The 25,347-nt window shown below is 25.4% G+C and overlaps 4 protein-coding genes across 4 annotated transcripts in view; 3 read left to right on the top strand and 1 right to left on the bottom strand.

Annotated features, from left to right (window-relative positions):
- LOC127281355 (putative protein FAM10A4) overlaps window positions 1-16,091 on the bottom strand; it is a 34,801-nt gene extending 18,710 nt beyond the window's left edge. Inside the window, exons 1-3 of the mRNA XM_051305037.1 lie at window positions 15,846-16,091; window positions 13,952-14,218; window positions 11,732-12,144 (exon numbers count right to left, since the gene is read on the bottom strand). Coding sequence (XP_051160994.1) covers window positions 11,732-12,144; window positions 13,952-14,204 — 666 coding nt within the window. The 5' untranslated portion in view covers window positions 14,205-14,218; window positions 15,846-16,091. The remainder of the gene's footprint in view (window positions 1-11,731; window positions 12,145-13,951; window positions 14,219-15,845) is intronic.
- Window positions 1,565-25,347, top strand: part of LOC127281364 (ATP synthase lipid-binding protein, mitochondrial) — a 98,876-nt gene continuing 75,093 nt past the window's right edge. The window contains exon 1 of the mRNA XM_051305049.1: window positions 1,565-1,578. The gene's annotated coding sequence lies outside the window, so the exon portion shown is untranslated. The remainder of the gene's footprint in view (window positions 1,579-25,347) is intronic.
- LOC127281345 (sarcalumenin) lies at window positions 2,663-11,434 on the top strand. Its single transcript, XM_051305023.1, has 11 exons — window positions 2,663-2,900; window positions 5,423-5,512; window positions 5,581-5,663; window positions 5,737-5,902; window positions 5,967-6,680; window positions 6,745-7,002; window positions 7,073-7,189; window positions 7,293-7,465; window positions 8,759-8,950; window positions 9,042-9,305; window positions 9,402-11,434. The coding sequence occupies exons 1-11, from the start codon at window positions 2,828-2,830 to the stop codon at window positions 9,783-9,785; spliced, it is 2,514 nt and encodes an 837-aa protein (XP_051160980.1). The 5' UTR covers window positions 2,663-2,827; the 3' UTR covers window positions 9,786-11,434.
- LOC127281358 (protein NipSnap) lies at window positions 16,283-22,044 on the top strand. The gene is made up of 5 exons (XM_051305042.1): window positions 16,283-16,418; window positions 16,650-16,832; window positions 19,848-20,016; window positions 20,466-20,733; window positions 21,473-22,044. Exons 1-5 carry the CDS (start codon window positions 16,351-16,353, stop codon window positions 21,619-21,621), a joined length of 837 nt encoding a protein of 278 aa, XP_051160999.1. The 5' UTR covers window positions 16,283-16,350; the 3' UTR covers window positions 21,622-22,044.

The raw sequence follows: 25,347 nt of genomic DNA, 5'->3' as shown, positions 1-25,347 counted from the left end.
ACCTTACACAAAATTCAGAAATAAATCTCAATTTTGAAAAAGCTGAAAATAATTTCATGGTCAGTAAACAACGCAAAAATCTTGAGGAAGTTTAAAAAATGTTGGTATCGTCATAAAATTATAACGAAAAAAAAGCTTGAAGGGGAAGAAATTTTTTTGAAAAATTTTTTTTATTTATATATATAATTTTAATAACGTCTCTCTTGAAGACAGAATAGAAGAAGCCAACGCCAAAAATTGAAAAGGGGATGAGAGGGGGGGGGTGGTAGGGTCACACATATACATTAAAGCTACGAGGGGCCACCTTATACGGCGGCGGCCCGGACGTCTAAATATAAAGGCGCCCGACACCGCGACACACAGTCCTATCCTCTCCTCTGTTCAACTCAAAATCTCGCGGAAAATCTCATCAAACATCCAGAGATGAGGGAAAATGCAGTCTCTCTTAAATTAATCCCCAAAGTGCAATGATCTCCAATCAAGCAACGTTTATTCCTCCCCCCTCCCTTTCTTCCCTTTTCTCCCTACACTCCTGGAAGATAAAAATAAATAAAAAAATTTCTTTTAATAAAAATTTAATTTTTGTTATAATTTTTTTTTACTAAATGTAATTAATTTTTCATTTAGAGATTAAAAAAAATAAAATTGACACGAAAAATATTTAAAAGCTAATAAATAATAATTGGAAAAAAAAATTTATCTTAGTGTATTTTTTTTGGAAAATTCTTAGGGAAATTTTTTTTGAATTTGGAATCACGTGATCAATATTATTTTCAATGAATTGAAGAGCCATCTGTGAAAAGATTCAAGTTACATGTGGGTGAAAGAGAAACTATCGGCAGATAATGTCGAGGAAGAGTTTTTCTACGATTACGATATTATTATTTTTTTAGTTTTTTTGTTTTTTATTTTTCTAAATTAAAGAAAAAAAAGATTTTGCCGTCTTTAGAAAAAACAGGTCAAACATAACCTCAAAATTCAAGGTCATGTGTGTCAAGGTTAAAATAAGAACATAACTTCAAAATTTATGTTGGGTGAAAAGGCGAACATAACATCAAAAATTTGTTTAGTTCAAAGGGCAAACATAGGTTTGCCAAAAAAACTAGGTTAGGGCAAAAGAGGAATATAACCTCAAAATCTAGGTTAGGTCAAAGGGAATATAACCTCAAAACTTAAGTTAGGACAAAAAGTAAATAAAACTTCCAAATCTATGTTTGGTCAAAGGGCAAACATAACCTCAAAAATTAGGTTATGTCAAAGGGCAAACATAACCTCAAAACTTAGGTTAGGTCAAAGGGCAAAGATAACCTTAAAACTTAGCTTAGGTCAGAAGGGGAATATAACCTCAAAGTCTTGCTTAGGTCAAAGGGCAAACATAACCTTAAAAAATTAAGGGTTAGGTCAAAAGGCAAACATAACCTCAAAACTTAAGAGCGTCAAAGTGTCAAGGTAATATTTTCTAAAATGAAAATTTCGAAATATCAAATGAAAATAATTTATCCATGAGGATTAAAGTGCAATTTTGTAAAAAGAGAGAGAGAGAGAAGGGGAAAGGTATATTGTACCGTTTTTTTTTCTATATTCAAAAACTTGACATCATCTACACAAAATAGTTAAAACTTTACCGTCAGAATCATTATTTGGCAGAGAGCTTTGAAACTTTTGAAATTCACGTCCAATTACCTGAGATTTCAATTTCCTGAAACTTTGTCGTAACGGACGACCTCACTTGTTTCTAAATATTGGCAAAGTTCGATTTTCCTTCGCGCGCACGAAAATTATTTTCTAACACACGAAAAAAAAATCAAAAAACAGTTACACAAATAGCGAAATAATATTTAAGAAATAATTTTGAGGAAATCAAATATTAAACAAAATCCTACCAAAAAAAAAAAAATAAAAGTATTTTGAAAAATTTCCCAAAAAAAAAAACTGTTTTACGTATTAAAATTGCAAAACGACCTTTGACCCGTTATTTTCAATTTTGTCACGCAGATTGAATTCTGCATTTCTAGGAATCAGGTCACATTGGATATTTTTAACTCGCGATTTGCTAAATTCAAAGCCTAACTATAGTTTATATTCCCTAGTGGATTTGAAATAACGAGCCCGGAATTTTTTTTTTGTATTCCAAATTACCAAAATTGAGAAAAAAGTTTCAATTTTAGAATTCTAAAATCCATTAGAAATCGAAATCAGAGAAATTATGGAATCCCCAAAAATTCTATCATTCATTTCTTCATGATCTAAATTCCTTTATTTTTCAGACTTGACCGAAATATAAATTATGAACGTCACACGGAATTCTCCGAGTGAATGCTAAGACAAATTTAGAAACACAAATACTAAATCATTGAAATAGATAAATTTAACTAAAAAAAAAATTTAATTTCTAACTGTATACTGAAATTCATAATAGAAGAAGAAATAACAGAAGCAGTGTTAAATTTTGAGTGATTTTTATCAAGGTCAAGATTTTGCCTTGAGGAAGAGAGAAAACAGTTTCGAGTGAAAATTTGAAGAACTTCTTATCAGACTCGTTGGAGGAGAAGAGGAAAATAGAAGAGAAATATATATAGGTAGAAGAGAGAAAAAAAGAGAATCTGGTATAGAGAAGATGCTCCGCCGCTGATGACGAGATAGACTAAAACTAAAAGAGAAGAGGGACCAGAGGGGTTGGCCCGAGGCCCTCGCTGTCGTTTCAACGACAGTTTCTCGTGAGTTCGAGTCGAAACCGAGTACCGCGACTAACGAGAGTAACGAGAGTGATCGAGGCTGCCACACAGCTTGGCTCATCGTATACAAGTGTGCTTAAGTGAACCAAAAAATGACGGGTTCGCGGTTTAGACCCGCGATCTTCGTCGGCCTCTTCCTTGGCCTCCTAGCCATTTCCTTGCAGGGTAAGTTTTTTCCAATCATCCCCCAAAAACAAACGAAAATCACTCCAAAACAAAACCACCTTATTAATTTCCAAAATGCAACAAATCTAATCTAAATTGTTCCCTCAAACCTATTTTTCCTAAATTCAAAATCAACTTCTTTATTTCCAACTTCCTAATCTTCAAAAAAAAAAGTATTTAACATCATCGAAAAAAAATATATCCAAAAAGAAGAAACAAAAAAAATTTCTGTCCCTGAGACCAAAATATGAAAATATTGGTGCCGAAAAAGACGTCATTGCGTTTGTCACGCTTATTTTTATTTCGTTCACATTCGTTATGTAAACTTTTTTTGCCAAAATGTTGGTAATATCGCAGCGCGACGTAAAAGTGTTTAGGGAAGGGAGAAAAAAGAAGGAAGAAGAAAAAAGAAGCAAAAAAAAAAGAATTGAGGGAAAAAAAAGCGCGTGGTTGTGATTTAAATTTAGAACAGTTCTTCACCCCCGGATCAGAGACGTTTGTGTCGCTGACGAACGAGCGTCGACCAAGCACAAGGTCAATGTTACGTAAGGTCTTCAATAGAGTGAGAGCTCTCGTCATCGGCAAGACACACACTACAATCGAGTAACGACCCCTCAAGAAGATAATTTGTTAGATTTTTACTCTAATTTTCAAAATTAATATGCATTAACGATATAACCATAGAAAAAGGGGGAAAATTTTTTTTATAACAACATTTAGGATAAAAGTAGATAAAATTTATGGAATAAATCCAAGGTTCAACATTGGGATCCAAATTTTCATTTTTGATTTGTTGTAATCTTTTACATAAGACTCTGGTATTTCGTCTTTTGCATTTGTATTGAAAATTGCAGCAACTTCATTACGTTTTTTTTTAAATTAATCTTCTGCTACTCAAAACCTTGATAGGTAACCATAGCAACCGTTACTTTAGAAATAGTTGCTGAGGTACCGGTTACCAAAGGAACCGTTACTGTAGAAACGGTTGCTAAGATATTGGTACCAAAACATCTGTTACTATAGAAAAAGTTTCTAAGGTACTGGTTACCATAACAACCGTTACTATAGAAATAGTTGCTAAGGTGCCGGTTACCATAGCTACCGTTACTATGGCAACGGTTGCTAAGGTACTGGTTACCAAAGGAACCGTTACTATGGAAATGATTGCTAAGGTACCGGTTACCAAAGGAACCGTTACTGTAGAAACGGTTGCTAAGATATTGGTACCAAAACAACTGTTACTATAAAAAAAGTTTCGAAGGAACTGGTTACCATAACAATCGTTACTATAGAAATAGTTGCTGAGGTACCGATTACCAAAGGAACCGTTACTATAGAAATAGCTGATAAGGTACTGGTTACTATAGTAATCGTTACTATGGAAACGGTTGCTAAAGAATTGGTTACCATAGGAACGGTTTCCGTAGCAACTGTTACCAAACAACGTTACCTAAGGTAACGGTTTCAGCAGCGAAAATGGAAAAACGTTTCTTACGACATAGAATTCCTTGTGACGTCATCTTTTTTTTCCCCAAAAAAGATAGACGATGTCTAGAGTGCAAGAAGAGAGTGTCCAATGAAATGGAGAAGCAGTTAGTTACAGTCATATTGGCCCCGATAACATTCCAACGGTTTTCACAGCATAATTGTAAATCTGGAATTTGTTCATTATTTGATATAATTGTTACAGGTACTACCAGACCCAACCCACTAAAATCTGTAAACCTCTAGTTGGAACCCTTATCTACTCTTGGAACCGGTCTTAAGACTTTAGTCTTCAATATGTTCCGGATAAATTTACCTACAATACAGGTACAACAATAGTTCCGTTAATCGTTGATTGTCCTTCCAAAAGTCATGTGTCTCATCACCTTGGCATTTGCGTAAAATTTCGGTCATCGAGACTCTTAAAATATATATATATATATATATATGTTCCAACGAAAATAGCGAAGCGACAAGTCAAGACTCAAGGGCGTGTATGGTGAACGAAAGATTCGAATGACGGACAAGAACAAGAAAAAAGAATTCGTAACTTGCTCGTCATGTCGGGAATCTCGGGCATTTGGCATTGGATTGGTGTTAAGAAAAAAATCATTGATTAGAGATCGTTTTTTAAAATACAAAAACCTTACTAAAGATTATTCACCCATTTTTGATGATGATTTTCAATTTATCTTCATTTCTAAATCGACAATTTGTTAATTTACCATCGATATAAAAATACAAAATTTGTTCGCTCAATATATAAATATTTCCAAGTGTGTTGGTTGGTTCACACAAGCCGCCTACCCAAAAGTTAAACTTAGAATTTCGATCCCTTCTCTGATCCCACTAGGATAGAGAAAGAGAGAGAGAGAGAGAGAGTAAAATCATCATTTTCTCTCGCCAAAATCATTGGCAAATTTTATATGCTTCCAAAATAAAAGCAGAAAAATTCCATTTTTTTTGGGGGGCGAAAAAAATTTACTGATTATGTACTAATGATTAAATTTGACGGAAACTAAAATTACATATTTCAGGAGTGCAAGGTGAAGAGGAGCTAGAACAGGTGCCATCGGAAGATTTATGTCGACCCTACATCGAGAAGGCGTTAAAGGATCTTGGCACAGGTAATTCTAGAAGTACTTCCAAAATGCTTGAATGGAGCACAACGATCTTTAGAATGTTTCATTTGAAGGATCTGTCGAGCAGACCAGTGCCGAAGTCGAGGCTGGGGACAATCAGGAGGAAGGCATTCGGAATGAGGAATTAAGCGTGCAAGTAAGATGTCTTCAATTAAATACTATTTTTGAAAATTTATTTAATTTCTTTGCTGATAAAATCTTCTTTATAGGGCGATGAGCCAGGGAGCAATGACGGATCTCAGGAAGCTGATCAGGACAGTGGTGGTGGTGGAGAAACAGTGGAAGTGGCAAGCGAAGAGGTTCTAGTGGAAGAAGTAGAAAGAAACGAATCCACCGAAAAAGTGGACAGTAGCAACGAAACTGTTGAACAAAAAGGTATTCCTTAATTATTAACGTATTTGGGATAATTGTAAACGCTAAAAAGAAATATTTATCCTAGATGAAAAATCCGAAGAGAAACCCGAGGAAATTGAAGTAATTGCTGAAGACTCTAAAGAGGATTTGGAAAATTCTAAAGAAGATGCTGATAAGGATTCGAAGGAAGATTCAAAGGAAACTGATAAGGATTCAAAGGAAACTGATACGGAGACAAAGGAAGTTACTGACGAAAAGGATTCAAAGGAAAATAGTGATGATTCAAAAGAAGCAGGAGATTCAAAGGAGAAGGTAGAAAATACCGATACAGATTCAAAGGAAGACGTTAAAGATTCAAAAGAGGATGGTGTAGAATCAAACGAAGCTGATAAGGATTCAAAAGAAAGTACCGAAGCAAATGTTGTAGAATCAGATAAAACAGAAGACGAATCCGAAGAAAAAAATGATTCCAAAGAGGCTGATGTAAAAGACGATTCGGAGGAAAAATCTAAAGAATCTCATGAAGAATCCGCAGTAAGTCAAGAAGATGCTGCAAGTTCGACAGAAAAAAGCAAAGAAGAAGAAGAAGAAGAAAAAGCAGAAGCTGAGGAAAAATCAGAAACTGATTCAAAAGAAGATACAACTGACAGTAAAGAAGTAAATGTAACGAGTAAAGAAGAAACAGATTCACAAGAGGGCAAGGACTCAAAGGAAGAAGATTCCCAAGAGGTGAAATCACGAAATCGACGAGATGTTGAAAATGTTCCAGAACAATCCGATGAAACTAGTAAAGAAGGCGGTGAGTTTCACTTTCACAATTAAAAAAAAAAAACATTGCTAATAAATTTTCAATAATTTTCCAGAAGGTGACGGAAGCAGCGAAGGTGATTCCATGCCAGAGGAGGAATTAATTCAAGAAATAGAAATTCCGGAAAATCTACGTCCACGCGATCATATTAGTCAAATATTGAAATTAGACGAAGACAATGAAGTTAAAGAGAAGGCTATTGAAAAAGTCTCCGAAGTTATTCTTAAAGAATTAAAGAAAGTCTATGATAATGCAATTCAACCTTTGGAGACATTATACAAATACAGAGATCTCAGTAATAGACACTTTGGAGGTAAAGAAAAAAAATTTAAATCTCCCAATAGTTTCACATTGTTACAAAAATTATTATTTTGCATTTATAGATCCGGAAATATTTTCCAAACCCCTGGTACTATTTATGGGACCCTGGAGTGGTGGAAAATCATCAATTATCAATTATCTTTTGGACAATGAATATAAGGCGACTTCTTTAAGAACAGGTAAATACTGATACTGATATTTGTAGGACCTGGTAATGGGATTACTTTTTGTTTTCTCTTATTCCCTATTTATTTATTGATGATTAAATCAAAATCGAAATAGGGGCTGAACCTTCTCCAGCTTATTTTAACATATTGATGCATGGTGAGGAGGAAGAAGTTTTGGATGGAACACAATTAGCAGCCGATTGGACATTTTCGGGTCTACAGAAATTTGGACAGGGACTACTCGATCGTCTTCGGGGTCTTCGTTTTAAAAATAAATTACTGGAGAAGGTGAGATCAAAAATAAAAAAAAAATACTGATTATTTTTAAAGCAATTTTCCAGGCAAAATATATGTTTTGCCCGGAAAATTTGCACTCGTTTTGAAATGCAGTGATAACAATGACATAGAAGGCTTTATACTCATTATTTTAAAAAACAATTTTCCAGGCAATATGCTTTGCCCGGAAAATTCTCTAATTGTTTTGAAATGCAGTGAACAAAATCTCATAGAAGGCTTTATATTGATCATTTTAAAGCAATTTTCCGGGCAATTTGTAATTATTTTTTGAAATGCAGTAAACACAATCCCATAGAAGGCTTTATACTGATTATTTTTCAAAAAATTTTCCAGGCAATATGTTTTGCCCGGAAAATTCTGCACTTGTTATGAAATGCACTGAAAACAAACCCATATAAGGCTTTATACTGATTATTTATCGAACAATTTTTCAAGCAATATGCTTTGCCCAGAAAATTCTCCACTTGTTTTGAAATGCAGTGAACAAAATCTCATAGAAGGCTTTATACTGATTTTTTTTCAAACAATTTTCCAGGCAATATGTTTCGCCCGGAAAATTCTGCACTTGTTATGAAATGCACTGAAAACAAACCCATAGAAGGCTTTATACTGATCATTTTAAAGCAATTTTCCGGGCAATTTGTAATTATTTTTTGAAATGCAGTAAACACAATCCCATAGAAGGCTTTATACTGATTATTTTTCAAACAATTTTCCAGGCAATATGCTTTTCCCGGAAAATTCTCCACTTGTTTTGAAATGCAGTGAACGAAATCTCATAGAAGGCTTTATACTGATTATTTTTCAAACAATTTTCCAGACAATATGTTTTGCCTGGAAAATTCTGCACTTGTTATTAAATGTACTGAAAACAAACCCATAGAAGGCTTTATACTGATTATTATTCAAACAATTTTCCAGGCAATATGTTTTGACCGGAAAATTTGCACATGTTTTGAAATGCAGTGAATACAATGCCATAGAAGGCTTTATACTGATTATTATTCAAACAATTTTCCAGGCAATATGCTTTGCCTGGAAAATTCTCCACTTGTTTTGAAATGCAGTGAACAAAATCTCATAAAAGGCTTTATACTTATTATTTTTCAAACAATTTTCCAGGCAATATGCTTTGCCCGGAAAATTCTCCACTTGTTTTGAAATGCAGTGAACAAAATCTCATAGAAGGCTTTACACTTATTATTTTTAAAGCAATTTTCCAGGCAATATGTTCTGCTCGGAAAATTTTGCACATGTTTTGAAATGAATATCAAAATTTTTTAGGTAAATATCGTCGAGATTCCTGGAATTTTAGAAGTTCGCAAACAAGTACAACGTCTCTTTCCATTTAACGATGCTTGTCAATGGTTTATCGATAGGGCAGATATTATCTTTCTCGTTTACGATCCCTCCAAATTGGATGTTGGACCCGAGACAGAGGCAATTCTCGATCAGCTAAAGGGTCGTGAATATCAGGTGAAAAAAATTAGTGATTAAAATTTTTTTTACAATTCTGCTGAATAGATAGAGAAATGAAGTGTTGAAATGATTGAAATTGCTTTTTTAGACGAGGATAATTTTAAATAAAGCTGATCAGGTAAAACCCGAGGAATTAATGAGGGTTCAAGGAGCATTGATTTGGAATATTTCTCCACTAATGTCAAGTGCAGAACCACCGGTAATGTACTCGACGTCTCTTTGGTCAATGCCCTATGAAGCTGGAGCACCCACAAGATTACTCTACGCTCAGGAACGTGCTCTACTTAGAGATCTTCGTTCGGCAATTGATAAAAGAGTCGAGCACAAAATTGCTAGCGCCAGAAGATTCGCAGTGAGTTTTTCAATCAAAATTAGATTTGATAAATTTTGATTTCACCTGATACGAGGCAAATTTTGTTAATTAATTTTTTCTTTTTCCTTTTCACAGGTGCGAGTGCGCAACCATGCGAAAATGGTGGACTGCTATTTGACAACCTATTACAATCATAAAACATTTTTTGGCAATAAACGCGACACAAGTGATAAAATAATTGAAAATCCACAGGATTATCATATTTACGAGGGTCTCAGTACATTGACAAATATTTCACGTTACGATCTACCTGATCCTGATGTTTATAGAGATTTTTTCCGTTTAGATGCGCTCTACGATTTTCCTCTACTTAGTTCAACGTGTACCTATTTTCGTGGTTGTCCTATTAATAGGCTCGACGTTGCAATTGCCTACGATCTTCCTGAACTCGTGGGAAAATATAAAAAATCCGCCGATGCCGCTATTCATGAGAATGAAATTGACAATTCAACCAGTTGAAGCGAAAATAGAATTTTCACGCAGAAGAAAACAAAGAAATGACTCCATAAAAATTATTTCAGAGGAATCTGAACGTTGAGAATTCACTTCAAAAAAAAAAAAAAAAAATTATTAAAATTATCCGGAGTTATAAAAAAAAAAATTATAAAAATTAATTTATTATCGCAAAAAAATTCTGAGCTCGAAAATATTTTCACTGCCATATTGTTGAAAGCAATACAATATTGTATTTTAAATAAAAAAAAAATTTTCCCGAATAGAAATTTAAAAAAAATTTAGACTCGGAAAAAAAAATATTAATCTGTTTAAAAAAAATATTTTTGCAATAAAATTGGAGCTCTTGTTTTATAATCGAATGAGAATAGCGACATGGTGATTTTACAGTATATTACTGTATTATTGTCGTTTCCCTCTCATTATTATACACTGGAAAAAAAAAATAGTATTTGACAAAAAAAAATCCATGTACAAATATATTTAATTAATTATTTTTCTTGATTCATATTTTGTTTCACTAATTATCTTAATTGAAGAAAATTAATTTAACAATTTTTTTTTATTTTATAATTGTAGTAAAATTAGAAATTGGTTTTCTTGAAAAATCCTCTTCAAATTTAAAATACAGAAATAAATTAATTTTTTATTACAGAAAAATATCAAATTTTTTTAATTTTGATCTGTTTGAGAAATTTTGGGGTTTTTTTTTTTTTTTTTTTTTTTTTTAACTAAATGCTATTTTTTTCCGTGTATATATTTCATCTAGAATAACTAATTTAAACATTTTTTTCCATTGTGTGTGTGAGAGAGACGAAAAAATGTTATTTGTATGTATATTGTATGAAAAAAGAAAAGAATTGAAGGAATCATCCGCTTTTAATTCCTCTAATAATTAACAAACAAAAAAAATATATATTCTCCGGAAAAGTTCTCAAGATCTTTTTCATCTTTCTTTAAAAGACAATTTCAATTTCTGAAATTCGTCTCAATTACTGAGATGTTGTCTTTTTTTTTTTTTTTAGAAACGTGATATTGTTCGCTGATTGATTGTAATAGGATAATTTTAATTTTATTAAATTATGTATTTATATTTAAAAATTTAACTTTCAATTATTAGTTTAATATTAAAATTAATTTTTAATCGCATATACACATTTAGTTTGTAGTAAATATTAAAATTTTCAATTTCAATTCTTAAAATTATATTTCTATTTATTTTATTTGTGTAATTTATTGACAAAAATGAATATTAAATTTTAATATCAAATTCTTTGTTCAAACTTAAATTTAAAATAGACGAAAATTTAGTTTTAAAAAAAACTTAACATTTAAGCTGTATTGTAATTATTAATTTTAATTTAAAAAAAAAAAAAGAAAAAAGAAAATTTATGAATATTGTGTGAATCTCGGTCACTATATCGTTCAATCATAAGCTAAAGCTGCGACTTATGATAATTAAGGACTGTACTTTATAGGATTAATTGAGGTTTTTACACCTCTATGATGTTAGTGATTGTTTGTTACTTAGGGACTCGTAAATTTAAAAAGAAAAAAAAAACGAAAAAAAAATAAGTGTGCTGCGAGCGCTGCTCGTATATTTACGCATCACCTTGTACTCTTTCCCAAAAATACAATTCAAAAAAAAAAACGTATATTTTCCGCAAATTGATTTTTTCTAATTTCGTTCCTTTCGCTATATTAGATATCCAGAATTTTTTTTAATAAAAAGAAATAGTTTATTTTAATAAAAGAAATTAAAAATAAATTTTTTTTATTAAAAATCAAAAATATTAATTGAATTTTCTATTTTTCAATCCCTCCTGGGTATTTCATGTGAAATTTTCTTTTTAATTTAAAAAAAAAGGAAATTAAATTTTTTTTTTCAAATTTTCTTTTTAAATCTGAAAATAAAAATGTCCATTATTAAAAAGAGAAAAACGAATGCTTACATTTGGCGTAACTTCTCGTAGCCATTCGTCGGCTTGTTCATCAAAATCAAGTTGACAGGCAAATCTCAAATCATTAGCTGCCTCTTCCCATTTGCCCAAAAGTTGATAGGCACGTCCACGAAATTTATGCGCCGCTGCACTATCCGAATTCAATTCTAATGCACGATTACAATCGCGAATGCAGCAATTTGGTTTTTTTATATTTAAATAAACTTGTCCACGTTTTGCATATAAAAGTGCAGCATGTGGATTTAATACAATTGCCTCGGTATAGAGTTTTATTGCTTTTTCAAAATCTTTCTCAGCATACGCTGCCACCGCATCCGAACGTTTTGTTTGCGATTCAGAAATTTCCTCCTCCGTTGGTTCAACTGTTAGATTACCCATTTTTTGCGGTGCATCCATGTCTGGTTCTAATTTAGAAAAAGAAAATAAATTAAATTTTTTTCACTGAGAACAAAAAAAATTGAAAATAAAAAAATAGAAAAAAAAAAACTATTGAAATTAAAAAAATGTAAAAAAAAGAGAAGAAAATTTAGCTTAATTAAACAATTAATTCAACTAAATTTAAATTAAATAATTTAAATGAAAAAAACAAAAAAAAACTATTGAAATTAAAAAAATGTAAAAAAATAAGAAAATTATAGAAAATTTAGCTTAATTAAACAATTAATTCAGCTAAATTTAAATTAAATAATTCAAATGAATAATTTTATATAATTTCATTAAGTTTATATTTTTATTATATTTTGCAGGTCTCGGATCGATTTTAAGGCCCAAAAAAAGTCGTTTTATTCGATTTATATTCCAAAAAAAGTCGTTTCTTTTTTTTTTGTATTTTAACAAAATTTAATTCGTTAATGAATATTTTACTTTCAATAATTAATGTTATTAGATATTAAATTCATTTTATTAATTCTGTAATGAGAATAATTCTCTAATGAATATTATCAAGAAAATTTATTACGAATATTTTAGAATCGAACTAATTGTAAGACAAATTTTCAAAATTTTATTTAACTAAAACAAATTTCTAAAAAAAAAAAAAAAATTCTGAAACTTCCATTTTTATAATTTTTTCAAGTCGTGATTTAAGCAATTTATTCGAATTTAAAAATTTTGTCATAGTTTTTTAGTTTTGATGGTGAAAAAAAATTTCAAGCAATACTTAATCAAAGTTTTACAGAATTTTAAATGAAAATTTTTTTTTTTTAAATAATAATTTTGAAAGAGTTAAAGTTGAAATTTTCTGAAAATAATTGAATTTCAAATGATTTCAGTTAATTTTAAAAATAAATAATTAAATTTTACAGAACTAAAAATAATTTATCAAATTATAATTTTTGGATAACATTTTTTAAAAATTAATTGAATTTTCAAAGATTTAAAATTTTTGATTTTTGAAATTAATTGAAATTCAAAGTGATTTTTAATTAAAAATTTTTTGATGATTTTACTAAAAAAATTTATTATAAATTGCAGAGAAAAATATAATAATTTAAAAAACCATGTTTAATTGAAAAATTCTTTTAGATAATTGAATTTTCGAAGAATATTTATAAAAATCATTAGATAATAATTAAAATTTTTGCAAATAATTAAATTTCAAGTGATTTTAAATTAAAAATTTTTTGGTAATTTTATTGGCTAATTATTTTTTTTTGAAATTATAAAAAAAAATTAAATTTCATAAAAATTTTAATTGAAAAATAGTTTAATATAATTTTGAATTTGTGAAAAAATTTCATTCAAATTATTAAAAATAATTAATTTAGTGAAGAATTTTAGTTAAAAATTTGTTTAATAATTAAAATAAAGAAGATCTGAAGAAAATCTGCATTGTATACTTTAAAAAAAAAACGTATTTTGTTTGAAATTTTTTTTAAAAAAATATAAAAAAAGGCAAAAAAGTCGCATTTTATTAAAAATAAATCGAAAAAAGTCGTATAATCCGAGGCCTGTATTTTATAAAAAAAAAAGTTTCATTTTCATTTTTTAGTGTCCTTAAATGGTTTTAATTGTGGACTTATTTTTCTAAAAAAATAAAATAATACCTTCTCATGTGATGAAAATGTAAAAAAAAATACTTTAAATTTAATTTAATTTGAAATAAATTAAATTTTAATGACTTTAAATTTAAAATTTAATTTAATTTAAACTAAATTAAATTTTAATGAGACATTAAATTTAAAAGTGGGGAAAAAAAAAAATTATTCTCACCTATAACACCAGTCATATCTAATTCAATATCACTTTCCTCACTTTCTGGTTCGGATTCAATTTCCGGTTCACTTGCTTTAAATTCCTGGGGTTTCTTTTCATATTTTGGTTCGGGTACTGTACCACCAAAATGTTTTACAAAATCTTTCATAAATGAAAGTTCAGGAACATTCAAAATATTTGGATCTTTAATGCACATCTCCGTGAAAAATTTCAATTCAATCAATTGCTCTTTTTTAAATGGATGCGACATCTTGTAAAATTAATCTGAAATTCGAAAAAAAAAAAATTCTTTCCAAAATCCAAGTAATTGTATAATTTCAATAAAATAAATTAAAAAATAAATTAATTTGATTAATAATTAAATTATTCAAAAATATTGTTAATTTTTTTTGTAATAAATTTAATAACTATTAATAATTAATAACTACAATAATAATAATAATAATAATAATAATATTTTATACTTTTCAATTTATAAATACTGAATTTATTAATAAACTTAAAAATAACTGAAAATTTGTATTAATTATTAATATATCGAAAATTTATTTAAATTCTCGTCTTTTTTTTTGAAAATTTTTTGGAAAATCCTAGAAAATACCTGAAAATTCTTATGAAAAATTTTTATTTTCAATTTTTTTTTTAATTCAGGAAAAAAAATTGTAATTTCAAAAAAATAAATAAATTTCTTAAATTAATTGAATTATTCAAAAATATTGCCAATTTTTTTTGTAATAAATTTAATAACTATTAATAATTAATAACTATAATAATAATAATTAATAATTAATAACTATAATAATAATAATAATAATAATAATAACTTTTTGTACTTTTCAATTTATAAATACCGAATTTATTAATAAACTTAAAAATAACTGAAAATTTGTATTAATTATTAATAACAAAAATTTATTTTTAAATTCTCGTCTTTTTTTTGAAAATTTTTTGGAAAATCCTAGAAAATACCTGAAAATTCTTATGAAAAAATTTTTATTTTCAATTTTTTTTTTTAATTCAGGAAAAAAATTATAATTTCAAAAAAATAAATAAAATTCATTATTAATTAAATTATTCAAAAATATTGCCAATTTGTTTTGTAATAAATTTAATATCTTTTAATAATTAATAACTATTAACAATAATAATAATAATTTTTTGTACTTTTCAATTTATAAATACCGAATTTATTAATAAACTTAAAAATAACTAAAAATTTAATATATCGAAAATTTATTTTTAAATTCTCGTTTTTTTTTTTGAAAATTTTTTGGAAAATCCTAGAAAATACCTGAAAATTCTTATGAAAAAATTTTTATTTTCAATTTTTTTTTTTCAATTCAGGAAAAAAATTATAATTTCAAAAAAATAAATAAAATTCATTATTAATTGAATTATTCCAAAAATAATGTCAATTTTTGTAATAAATTTAATAACTATAATAATAAATTAATTACAAAATTTTTTTTTTATACTTTTAAGTTAAAAAAAAAGACTGAATTTATTAAAAGTAAAAAAAAACTGCAAATTTTTACCGATATTTGAAAATTTTTTTTATAAAAACTATCGTATCTTATTTTTATAAAAATTTTGTCGGAAAATTCTAGAAAATACCTGAAAAATTAGAAAAATATTCCCCCTTTTTTTTTGATGTGCAAAATATTCGTAAACTGCCTAAAAGAAAGTAAAAGAAAAAAAATTCTTTTTTTTTCTCGTGATACAATTCTAACCTCACTGAAAAAAAAACTCTCGCAACGAATGATAAAAATAGCAATCAGTTTTAAATGGAATTAACATATACTTTTATTTATCATATATATGTATATGTATATATTTCTTTATTCAGAAGCCGGTATATAGATATGTGTAAAAAAAAATAAAATATACTTACGCTTGATTCGGAGTCGCCGGACCAGTGACTTGTGAAAAAAAAATTATGATATAAATAACAGAAATCACCACCACTTGAATAATTTTTCGCAATCACTTTTATCTATCAATTATCAAGAAAAATTCCTCTTCTTTTTTTTTTTTTAATTAAAGCACAACTTGAATTTTAATTTATTGTACAAACACTACAAAAACAAATTACAGCAGCGAATACGCAAAATTGGCAAATAATGCGTCTGGAATGAAAATGAAGTTAGCTGCAAACAGGCTTATCAACTTTTTTTTTTCTTTTTACAATTGATATTAACAATTTTCATTTTAAAAAAAAGTAAACAAATTTTATTTATTAAATAATAGAGAAATTTTTCAATAATAATTTACTATGTAAAAGATTAAAAAAATGGTTTTTTAATATCCAATTTGAGAATACAGTTGGCAGCACTGTTAATCAGTGATTGGCCAATGGAGAATTATGAAGGTCAGTTCATAATAAAGATCCAATAAGAATGGCCGCCGCACTGGGAAGCAAGTGTTTTACAAAAACAAGAAGTTTTCCCATTCAAAGGATTTCTCGGTAGGGAATTTGAAAATTATTTGTTATTTCATTTTCCTAATTAGAAAACATTTTTCATTGCTTGGCTATTCTTTTTTGTGTGACTTGGAAAAAAAAAACAACATTCCCCCCTCTCCACTTCCCCTAATACCATGAAGTTGCGACATGTTTACAAATTGTAAACGTGCTCTCAATTGTCGACTGCTCGCTCATTGTTTATATTATTATTATTAAAAAAAAAAATGATTATAGATTTGTGACAAGTTCACCAGCACAACAAGATATTAGCGAAGGATGGCTTCGCAAACTTCTTGTGAGAAAAATCGAGCCCACCAAAGAATCACATTCCCGTATGCTGTCCGATAAAGAAGTGATTTATGCACTTCATACGCACAATATCCGCCCTGACTCAATTGACAAGTATCTTTCTAACTAGTAAGTATTTTTTTTCAATAGTATTTGTTTTTTTATATATTTATTTTTATTTTATATTAAGCAATTTTTGTTTTTATGTGCGATTTGATTGAAATTATTTTTAATTTGTGTATATTCTTTTTAAACAATTATTTAAATTTTTTACGACGAAAATTTTTTCCGCAACAATTGAAATATAATGATAAATAATAATCATTTTAGTATAATTTTTATAAGTTATTTATTTATAATTTAATTATTACAAAATTTTTTATATATATAAAAAATTTATTTTTTAATTATAATTTATTTTTGGTTATTTCTTTTTTTTTGAGGGGGAGGCAAAAAGTTACCATTAATTTTAGAAAATATATTATTAAATTAACATTTTTAATAAATATTACATTAATAAAAAATTTAAGCAACATAACCTAAAATTTAACTACTTTTTTTAAATATATCGGGTTTTTTTTTTTTTTTAAATTTTTATCGAAATTCAATTTTTAATGATTAAAAGTATTAAAAATCACAATTTTAGAATAAAAATAAGATTAATTAATTGTTTATTTTTATATTTAACTAGAAAAATGATAAAAAAAACAAATAATTATAATAAATTTTATTTTACAATAAAAAATAAATGAAAAGAAAATAAAATAATAAAAAAAAAAATATTTTATAACAAAAAAAGAATAATAATGAAATAATTATAAAAAAAAGTATTTTTTATTTATTATTATTAATTAATTAATTTAATAATTAATTTTTTTTCCATTTAAAAGTAACGAAAATTGGACAAAGTTTTTTTATTATTATTAATCAAAATCAATTAAAATTCAATTATTTTGAAAATTTTCAATTCAAATTCAATTATTTTCAAAAATTTCAATTGAAATTTAAATATTTTGAAAATTTTGAATTAAAATTCAATTATTTTGAAAATTTTCAATTCCAAATTAATTAAAATTCAATTATTTTCAAAATTTTAAATACTGAATTAATTAAAATTCAATTATTTTCAAAAATTTCAATTGAATTTCATTTATTTTGAAAATTTTCAATGAAAATTCAATTATTTTCAAAAATTTCAATGGAAATTTATTTATTTTGAAAATTTTGAATTAAAATTCAATTATTTTCAAAATTTTCTATTTAAAATTAACTAAAATACAATTATTCTCAAAATTTTCTACTTAAAATTAACTAAAATTCAATTATTTCACAAAATTTTCAATTGAAAATGAACTGAAATTCAATTATTTAACAAATTTTGAACTAAAATGATTTTTCACTAAATTAATTATTTTTAATAATTTTAATGAAATACATCACAAATTCAATGAGGTATATCAAAATTATTTTTCAATTAAAATTTTTATGAAATTTAACAATTGTTTATAATTTAAAAAAAAAAATATCACAATAAAATTGAATTATTTTTTGAAAAATTTCAATTCAAAATAAACTAAAATTCAATTATTACCCGAAATTTTAATTCAAAATCAATTAAAAATCGAATAATTATCCAAAATTTTCAATTTAAAATTTAATTATTTACCAAGTTTTTAATTTAAAATGAAATAAAATTCAATTATTTTCTAAAATTTCTATTCAAAATTAATTATCCAAATTTTCAATCAAAAATGAACTTAAATTAAATTATTATCCAAAATTTCAATTAAAATTCAATTATTTCCCAAAAATTTTCAATTCAAAATGAACTGAAATTCAATTATTTTCCAAATTTAAAATCAAATAAAATTTAATTATTCTCGAAAATTTGAATTCAAAATTAATTGAATTTTCAATAATTTGAATTTTAAAGCATCTAAAATTTAATTATTTCTAAAATTTTCCATCGAAAATTTTTTTTTTTTTGAAATTTAATAATTTCAATTATAACTCTAAGGAAATTCAATTATTTTTAACTATTTTAATAATATTCTTTGAAAATTCAACTATCTGAAACCATTTTTTAATTAAAAATGATTTTCAAATTATTGTATTTAGTCCGCATTTTCTAATAAATTTTTAGTGAAATCATCTAAAATTTTAATTACAAATTAAAGTTTCAATTAATTTCAAAAATCTCAATTTTAAATCTTTGAAAATTCAATTAAATTTAAAAAATGTTTTCCAAAAATTGTTTGATAAATTATTTTTAGTTCTGTAAAATTTAATAATTGTTTGAAAATTAACAATATCTTTTGAAATTTAATTATTTCTAAAAATTTCAACTTTAACCCTTCGAAAAGGATTATTATTAAAAAAAAATTTTTTATTTAAAAATCTGTAAAATATTTTTGTTAAAATAAAAAACAAATCCACTTTTTTTTTGGAATATAAATCGACTAAAACGACTTTTTTGTGTCTTTTAGTTGATTCGAGGCCTGTTTTATTTATAATTAATATTTAATAGGTATTCGTTGGCCCCTGGTACCTTAAAAATAAATTTTTAAAAATAAATTTTTTTCAAATTACTATCTTGTACGAAATTTCCTGGCGCATCTTTTTTCTCATCATAAATTTTTTGTATTTTTATACAATTTTTGAATCAATATACAAGTTTAAAAAAAATTTCGTTGGTAAACGTTGTGTACTTCAGCTTCGTGAATTGAATTTTCGAATTTGGAATTTTAAAGAAACTTATTCCGAAATTTGGAAACACAATTATACAACTTTGGCAAAAATGAGAAAAAGAATTGTTAAAATTTGACACGTCATAAGATTACTATTCAAAAAAACACGTGAAATCAGTAAAGGCCAACTTCAAGTTAGGATAGAAGGACAGACCAAGCATTTTATTATTATATAATTTATTATTGATAATTATTTTTTACACTTATTTTCCGCTTTTTTAAATTATTTTATATTTTATTATTGTTTAAAGTAATGTTGAAAAAATACCATTAAATTATTTATTATTGTTATTATTAATTATCATTAATATTTTAATTAATATATAATAAAAAATATAAATAATAATTGTAAAATATATTAAATATGAAAAATTAATTTTTAATTTTTAATTTACAGTCAGGAAAATGTGAATCTTATTCATTCGAAAAAATCGGAATTACATTGTGAACTTGTTGGTTCATGGACTGTTGAAGTTGGTGATCTTGATCAAGCTCTTCATTTGTGGCAATGCACCGGAGGCTTCGAGCGTGTTGATCGAGCACAACTTTTCTTTTCTCAAGATGCTGTAAAAAAAACTAATTTTAAACCCCATTTTATTTTTTTTTAATTTAAAATCAAAATTAATTAGAATTCGAATAAAAAATTTATTAAGATTCAATTAATTAGGATAAAAGAAATTATTTTATCATATTTACAAAATATTTAATTTTCTATTTTTATTATTTTTTATAGAAAAAATTTGCTCATTATTTGCAAAATTTAATTCATTATTATTTTTCTAAATCTAAATTTTTGTAAATTTTATTTTATAATTATTTTAACTATTAAATTCTATTCTATTAAATGAAAATTTTAATAAATTTTACTTTTATAATTATTTTCGTTTTGTTTCGTGAATTCAATTAAATTTATTTCTTTATTAAATATTTTCAATTTTAGTGTAGTTATTATTATTTTTTTTGCCATTTTTGTATTATAGATTAAATTGTAATTGATTTTTTTTTTCTTTTCAAGGACTATCAACAATTGTTGAAGGAACGTGGCAATTTTTTAAGATCACGACATTTACAATATCTTCTTGCATTTAGTTATTGGCCACAAATTTTAAAACGTGATCCATCAAATAAATATGAAATTCGAAGTTATAGTTTAAAGCCAGGAACAATGATTGAATGGGGAAATAATTGGGCGAGGGCAATTAATCATAGACGCAATAATGATGAGGCATTCGCTGGATTTTTCTCACAAATTGGACGACTCTACAATGTCCATCATATTTGGTGTAAGTTTTCTTTTTTTTTTTTTCTTTTTTACTATTTAATTATTATTATTAAATAATCAAAAATAATAATAAAATTGAAAATTCGTCTAAAAAATAATTATTTCTAATTAAATACTCGAAAATAAAAATTCTAATTAATGTTTTTTTTTTACAAAATTAATAGAAAATATAAAAAATTATTTAGATGAAAAAAATAGTTTCTTCTTTTTTTTTTTTTTGGAAAAAGATGGTGGCCACATTTTTGAATATTTCCTCGATTTTATAGGTTTACAAGGTGAGAGATTTTCAATGAGATGAAAGAGGGGTGGGGAAAAAAAAGAGAAAATCTCAGGTTTGCAAATCCCTGAGTGTGATTTTTTTACTTGCACGCATTTCCCCCCTCCCCCCAAATTAACAAATTTGGAATTTTATTTTTGATTGTGGTCACCATTCTAACAAATTAAAAAAAATTAATTTTCTTTTAAATCCTAAAAAAAAATTTTTCCTATTTTTAAATTTCATTTTTTTTTTTTAATAATTATAAATTCATAATTTTTTTTAATTATTATTTTACATTTGAATTTGAACATTTTTTTTTATTTAATTTTAAAAAAAAATTTGTTGATATTTATTATTATTATTTTGCAAAAAAATGTGAATTCAAATGATTTTTTTTTATTTCCTGTAGCGAAAAAAGAAATATTATTTTGGAGATAAAAAAAAAAGTGATAAATTTGTCTTTTTCTTTTTCAAATTTCAGGTTATAAGGATTTACAATCGCGAAAAGAGACACGTGAAAGCGCGTGGCGTTCACCAGGATGGGATGAATGTGTAGCATACACTGTGCCATTAATTCGAGAAATGCATTGTCGAATTTTAAATCCAACTTCATTTTCTCCAACAAAGTAAACAAAAAAAAAGTCTATTTAATTCTGGTCAAAATTTTTTTTTTTTTTTTTTTTCCTCTGCATTTGTATAAATATATTACAGAGAACTAATCTATAATGAATTTCTGTAATATTGTATAAAAAGAAAGAAAAAAAAAAGAAAAGCAATTTAGGGCTGATTTTAATTTTATAAAGAGAAAATTCAGTTTGCAAAAGTTATAAAAAAAAGGAAACCAAAAAAAAAAAAAAAACAAAAAAAAATTAGAAACACTAAATGAAGTGAATCATGTAAATTGAATTTCCTACTCAATTGTTGCTTATTGAAGCATTGAGGGATAATTATGTAACATAATATACATATATATACAAAAAAAAAATTACTCTTTTATTAATAAACAAAAGAAAATAATTTTTTTCCTTTAAATAAACTTTATTCTAGTTTAAATTTTTTGAATTTTCTTTTTAATTATATATATTTTTTCTCCTCGATTATTAATTAGCAAATTTTCATATTTATTTTCTTAATGTAGAAATTTTTTAAATTTCTTTTTAATTATATTTTTTTCTCGATTATTAATTAGCAAATTTTCATTTATTTTCTTAATGTAGAAATTTTTTAAATTTATTTTTAATTATATATTTTTTCTCCTCAAATATTAATTTTGAAAAATTTCAAATTATTTTCATTTTCAAAATTTGGCAAAAAAAAAAAATCGTTTTCCGATTTCCAGTCATTAAAATTTTTTCCCAACTCTAATGAATTTTATTTCCTGAGATTTACCAATTATAAAATATTAAGTCAATTTTTTTTTTAAATCAAAAATTTTTGAATTGAAAATTTCAAAAATTATTTTTAGTAGCTTTTTTTAATTTATTCAAATTTACATTTAACGAAATTCTTTAAAAAAAAAAAAAAAGACAAATATATATATATATATGTAAATAAATAAATAAATAAATAAATTTTTATTTTACAAAAACTTTCATAGGTAGAAAAATATTGGGAGCGCAATTTTTTTGGCAATTTACTTTTTTAATTTAAAAATTAAATAATAAATTAATTTATAAATAAAATAGAAAATTTTCTTCAAATATATATATATATGAAATTTTTCTAAATAAATAAAATAAAAATTCGTTGTTTTTTTTTTAAGAATTCCGTCAAATGAAAATTAAGGGTATGAAAAAAATTTTCTTTCTTTTTTTTTGGTAAAATAATTATTTTCTGTCCGCAATGAAAATTCTAATTCTGTAATTTTCGTAAATTCTAATTAAATTCCATTTAGATGAAAATTCTAACAAAATTAATTAGTTTCCCAAAAAGGTTTAGTGGAATAAAGATAAAATATTTTATAATTTCAATTTTTATTATCTAATTTAGCATAGAGGTTTTTTTTTTTTTTTTTTGAACAGTTCTGCTCGTTACGAATTTGCAAAACGAGTGCAAAATTTGCTCATCTTCAGCCATTAGTTTTTTTTTTGTTTGTTTTCATTTTTCTTTAGTTAAAAAATGTATTTATGCTCTACCTAAACTTAAAAGGTAAAAAATAATAATTTTCAATTATTAATTTGAAAAAAAAAACCGATTAGGAGTCATTTCTCGATACGTATGTTGCGTTTTTATTATTTTTGCTACAAATGTATCTCGCGGGTTTTTTTTTGCTTTTTAGTTTATAATTTGATAATATATATATATTTATATATATATATCTTTATCATAATAGAGAATATTTATCTATAGTCGTATGTTTCTATTTACTTTATTTTATTTATTTATTTTTTTTTTAATAATTGAGTTGGTTTTTTTTTTCTTCTACCGAGTGAGCAGCACACAATTATTTTTATTATTATTGACCACAGATCTTTGCTCACTAATTCGTAGACATTCGTATTATTAATAATAATTAAAAAAATGGCTCGTGACTCATCGTAGAAAAAAAAATTTATGGAACACTTCAGCATTTGTTTTCGAATTTAAAAAAAAAATTGTTTTCTTTCGTTGTAGTTTTGTAAAGTCGAAATTTTCATTAGCCGAAAATTTATCTATCTTAAATATTATTGATTAGCTATTCGATAAATTCTTTCGACATTTTTCATTTATTTTTCTTTTCTCTATTTTTTCCCATTTTGTTTTTCAACGCAACATTTTTATTTTTGTCGCTATTATATATCTCTTTGGCTTCGATTTTTTTTTTTCAATGCTAAAGTGTTCGATTTCGAAATTTTTCTTTTCGAAATAGAGAGAGAAAAAAAATTTTTTTTTCCCCCTACATCTCGAGAGTCAAGAGAGCTGTAAATAAAAATAAAATAAAAAAAAGGGAAAAAAATTCACTACATTTTTTTTGTCTGAGCTAGAAACGATTAGCGCTATATATATATATAGTTAAAAATAAAAAACAAATTACAGTTCGTTCTACTTAAAGCCAAAACCTGCATTGCGTTACATTGCGAAGTTATTACATTTACACCGAGTTCGTTGGCGCAAGAGAGAAGAGAGTAAAAATTATTATTTGCAAAAAAAAAAAAAAAAGAAAATTCTTTTCTCTCTAATTCCATCGATTTTTTATTTATTTTATTTTTTTTTTGAGAGAGAGAGAGTTCGGCTCTAACTTTGGAGAATATCGACGAGTTTGGTCTGCAAAGCTCTAGCCAAATTTTTTTTTAATTATTCGTTTATAATTAATATTCATATATGTTTCGCAATTTTTAAAGAAATTTTAAAAACACAATGAACAAATATTTACAAAAAAAAAAAAATGCTTTTTGAGAAAAATTTTGTAATTAAAAAATTACTGTTAATTAATTATTATTATATTGGTATAGTCGAGATAATGGGGAAAAAATAGAATATTGTTTTGGTACAATTCATTCGCCACCATGCAAGAAAATACACACTTTTTTTTCAACTAAAACAATTCGTTGGGCTAAGAATTTGATAAATTTTCTTTTTAATTAAAATTTTCTACTCTAAATAATTTTCTAATTTTTAATTATTTTTTTTTGTTTTGCAAATTTTTTTTCTAATTTTTTTCTCATAGGATAATTTTTTTTTAAACTACTAAATTTCCTTTTTTAATAAAAAATTTTTTTTTACTGTTTTCTATTTTCTATTCTTTTTCATTTTGCAACAAATTAATTTTTTTTTTCATTTTTTTGCTTCTTTAAACTTTTTTTTTTTTTTAATAAATTTTGCGAAATTAATTTTTTTTGCTTCTTTCAACTTATTTTTATAAATTTTCTTTTAGCATCGAAATTAATTTTTTTTTTTTTTTGCTTCATTAATTTCTTTTTGCAGGGAAATTAGATTTTTACTATTCTTGTTCGTAATTTTAATTTAGTTAAAAATTGAAAAAAAAAAAATTTTCTAACTTAAAATCTCTGTAAATGGAAATTCAATTTTTTTTTTTGTGATTTTAAATTACATTTTTTTTTGGATTAAATTTAAAACACTTTTTTCGATTATTGGCATAAATTTAATTAAAATTCAATTATTTTTTTTTTACTCTAATTAAATATTTTGAAAATGCAACTTTTTTTTTTTTTTGTTCAGTGAGCCCGTTACGAATTTTCAACAAATTGATACATTTTACACTAAGTCCCGAGGAAAATAATTCAAAAGGAGAAACTCCTCTTTTTTTTTAAATACACAACAAGCAAGATTTTCACTAACAAACTTTCGAAAAAACACTTTTCAACAAAATCCATTCTCTCTCTATCACTTTCTCTCTTTCTTTCTTTCTTTCTTTCT

The sequence above is a fragment of the Leptopilina boulardi genome, unplaced genomic scaffold (assembly GCF_019393585.1).
Source record: "Leptopilina boulardi isolate dan_hultmark-lab unplaced genomic scaffold, ZJU_Lbou_2.1 LbouV2_266, whole genome shotgun sequence".
NCBI classification, from domain to species: Eukaryota; Metazoa; Arthropoda; class Insecta; order Hymenoptera; family Figitidae; genus Leptopilina; species Leptopilina boulardi.
The sequence above is the reverse complement of the archived record's forward strand: the minus strand, read 5'-3'. Positions and strand labels throughout refer to the sequence as shown.

What these genes read in the sequence shown, in the direction of transcription:
- LOC127281345 (XM_051305023.1), top strand. Translation starts at nt 2,828, where the DNA reads ATGACGGGTTCGCGGTTTAGACCCGCGATCTTCGTCGGCCTCTTCCTT. An exon ending in ATGAGGAATTAAGCGTGCAA is followed by an intron (nt 5,664 to 5,736) that starts GTAAGATGTCTT and finishes TCTTCTTTATAG; the next exon opens with GGCGATGAGCCAGGGAGCAA. An exon ending in AAAATAAATTACTGGAGAAG is followed by an intron (nt 7,466 to 8,758) that starts GTGAGATCAAAA and finishes AAAATTTTTTAG; the next exon opens with GTAAATATCGTCGAGATTCC.
- LOC127281358 (XM_051305042.1), top strand. Translation starts at nt 16,351, where the DNA reads ATGGCCGCCGCACTGGGAAGCAAGTGTTTTACAAAAACAAGAAGTTTT. An exon ending in TTTTCTTTTCTCAAGATGCT is followed by an intron (nt 20,017 to 20,465) that starts GTAAAAAAAACT and finishes TTTCTTTTCAAG; the next exon opens with GACTATCAACAATTGTTGAA. An exon ending in CAATGTCCATCATATTTGGT is followed by an intron (nt 20,734 to 21,472) that starts GTAAGTTTTCTT and finishes TTCAAATTTCAG; the next exon opens with GTTATAAGGATTTACAATCG.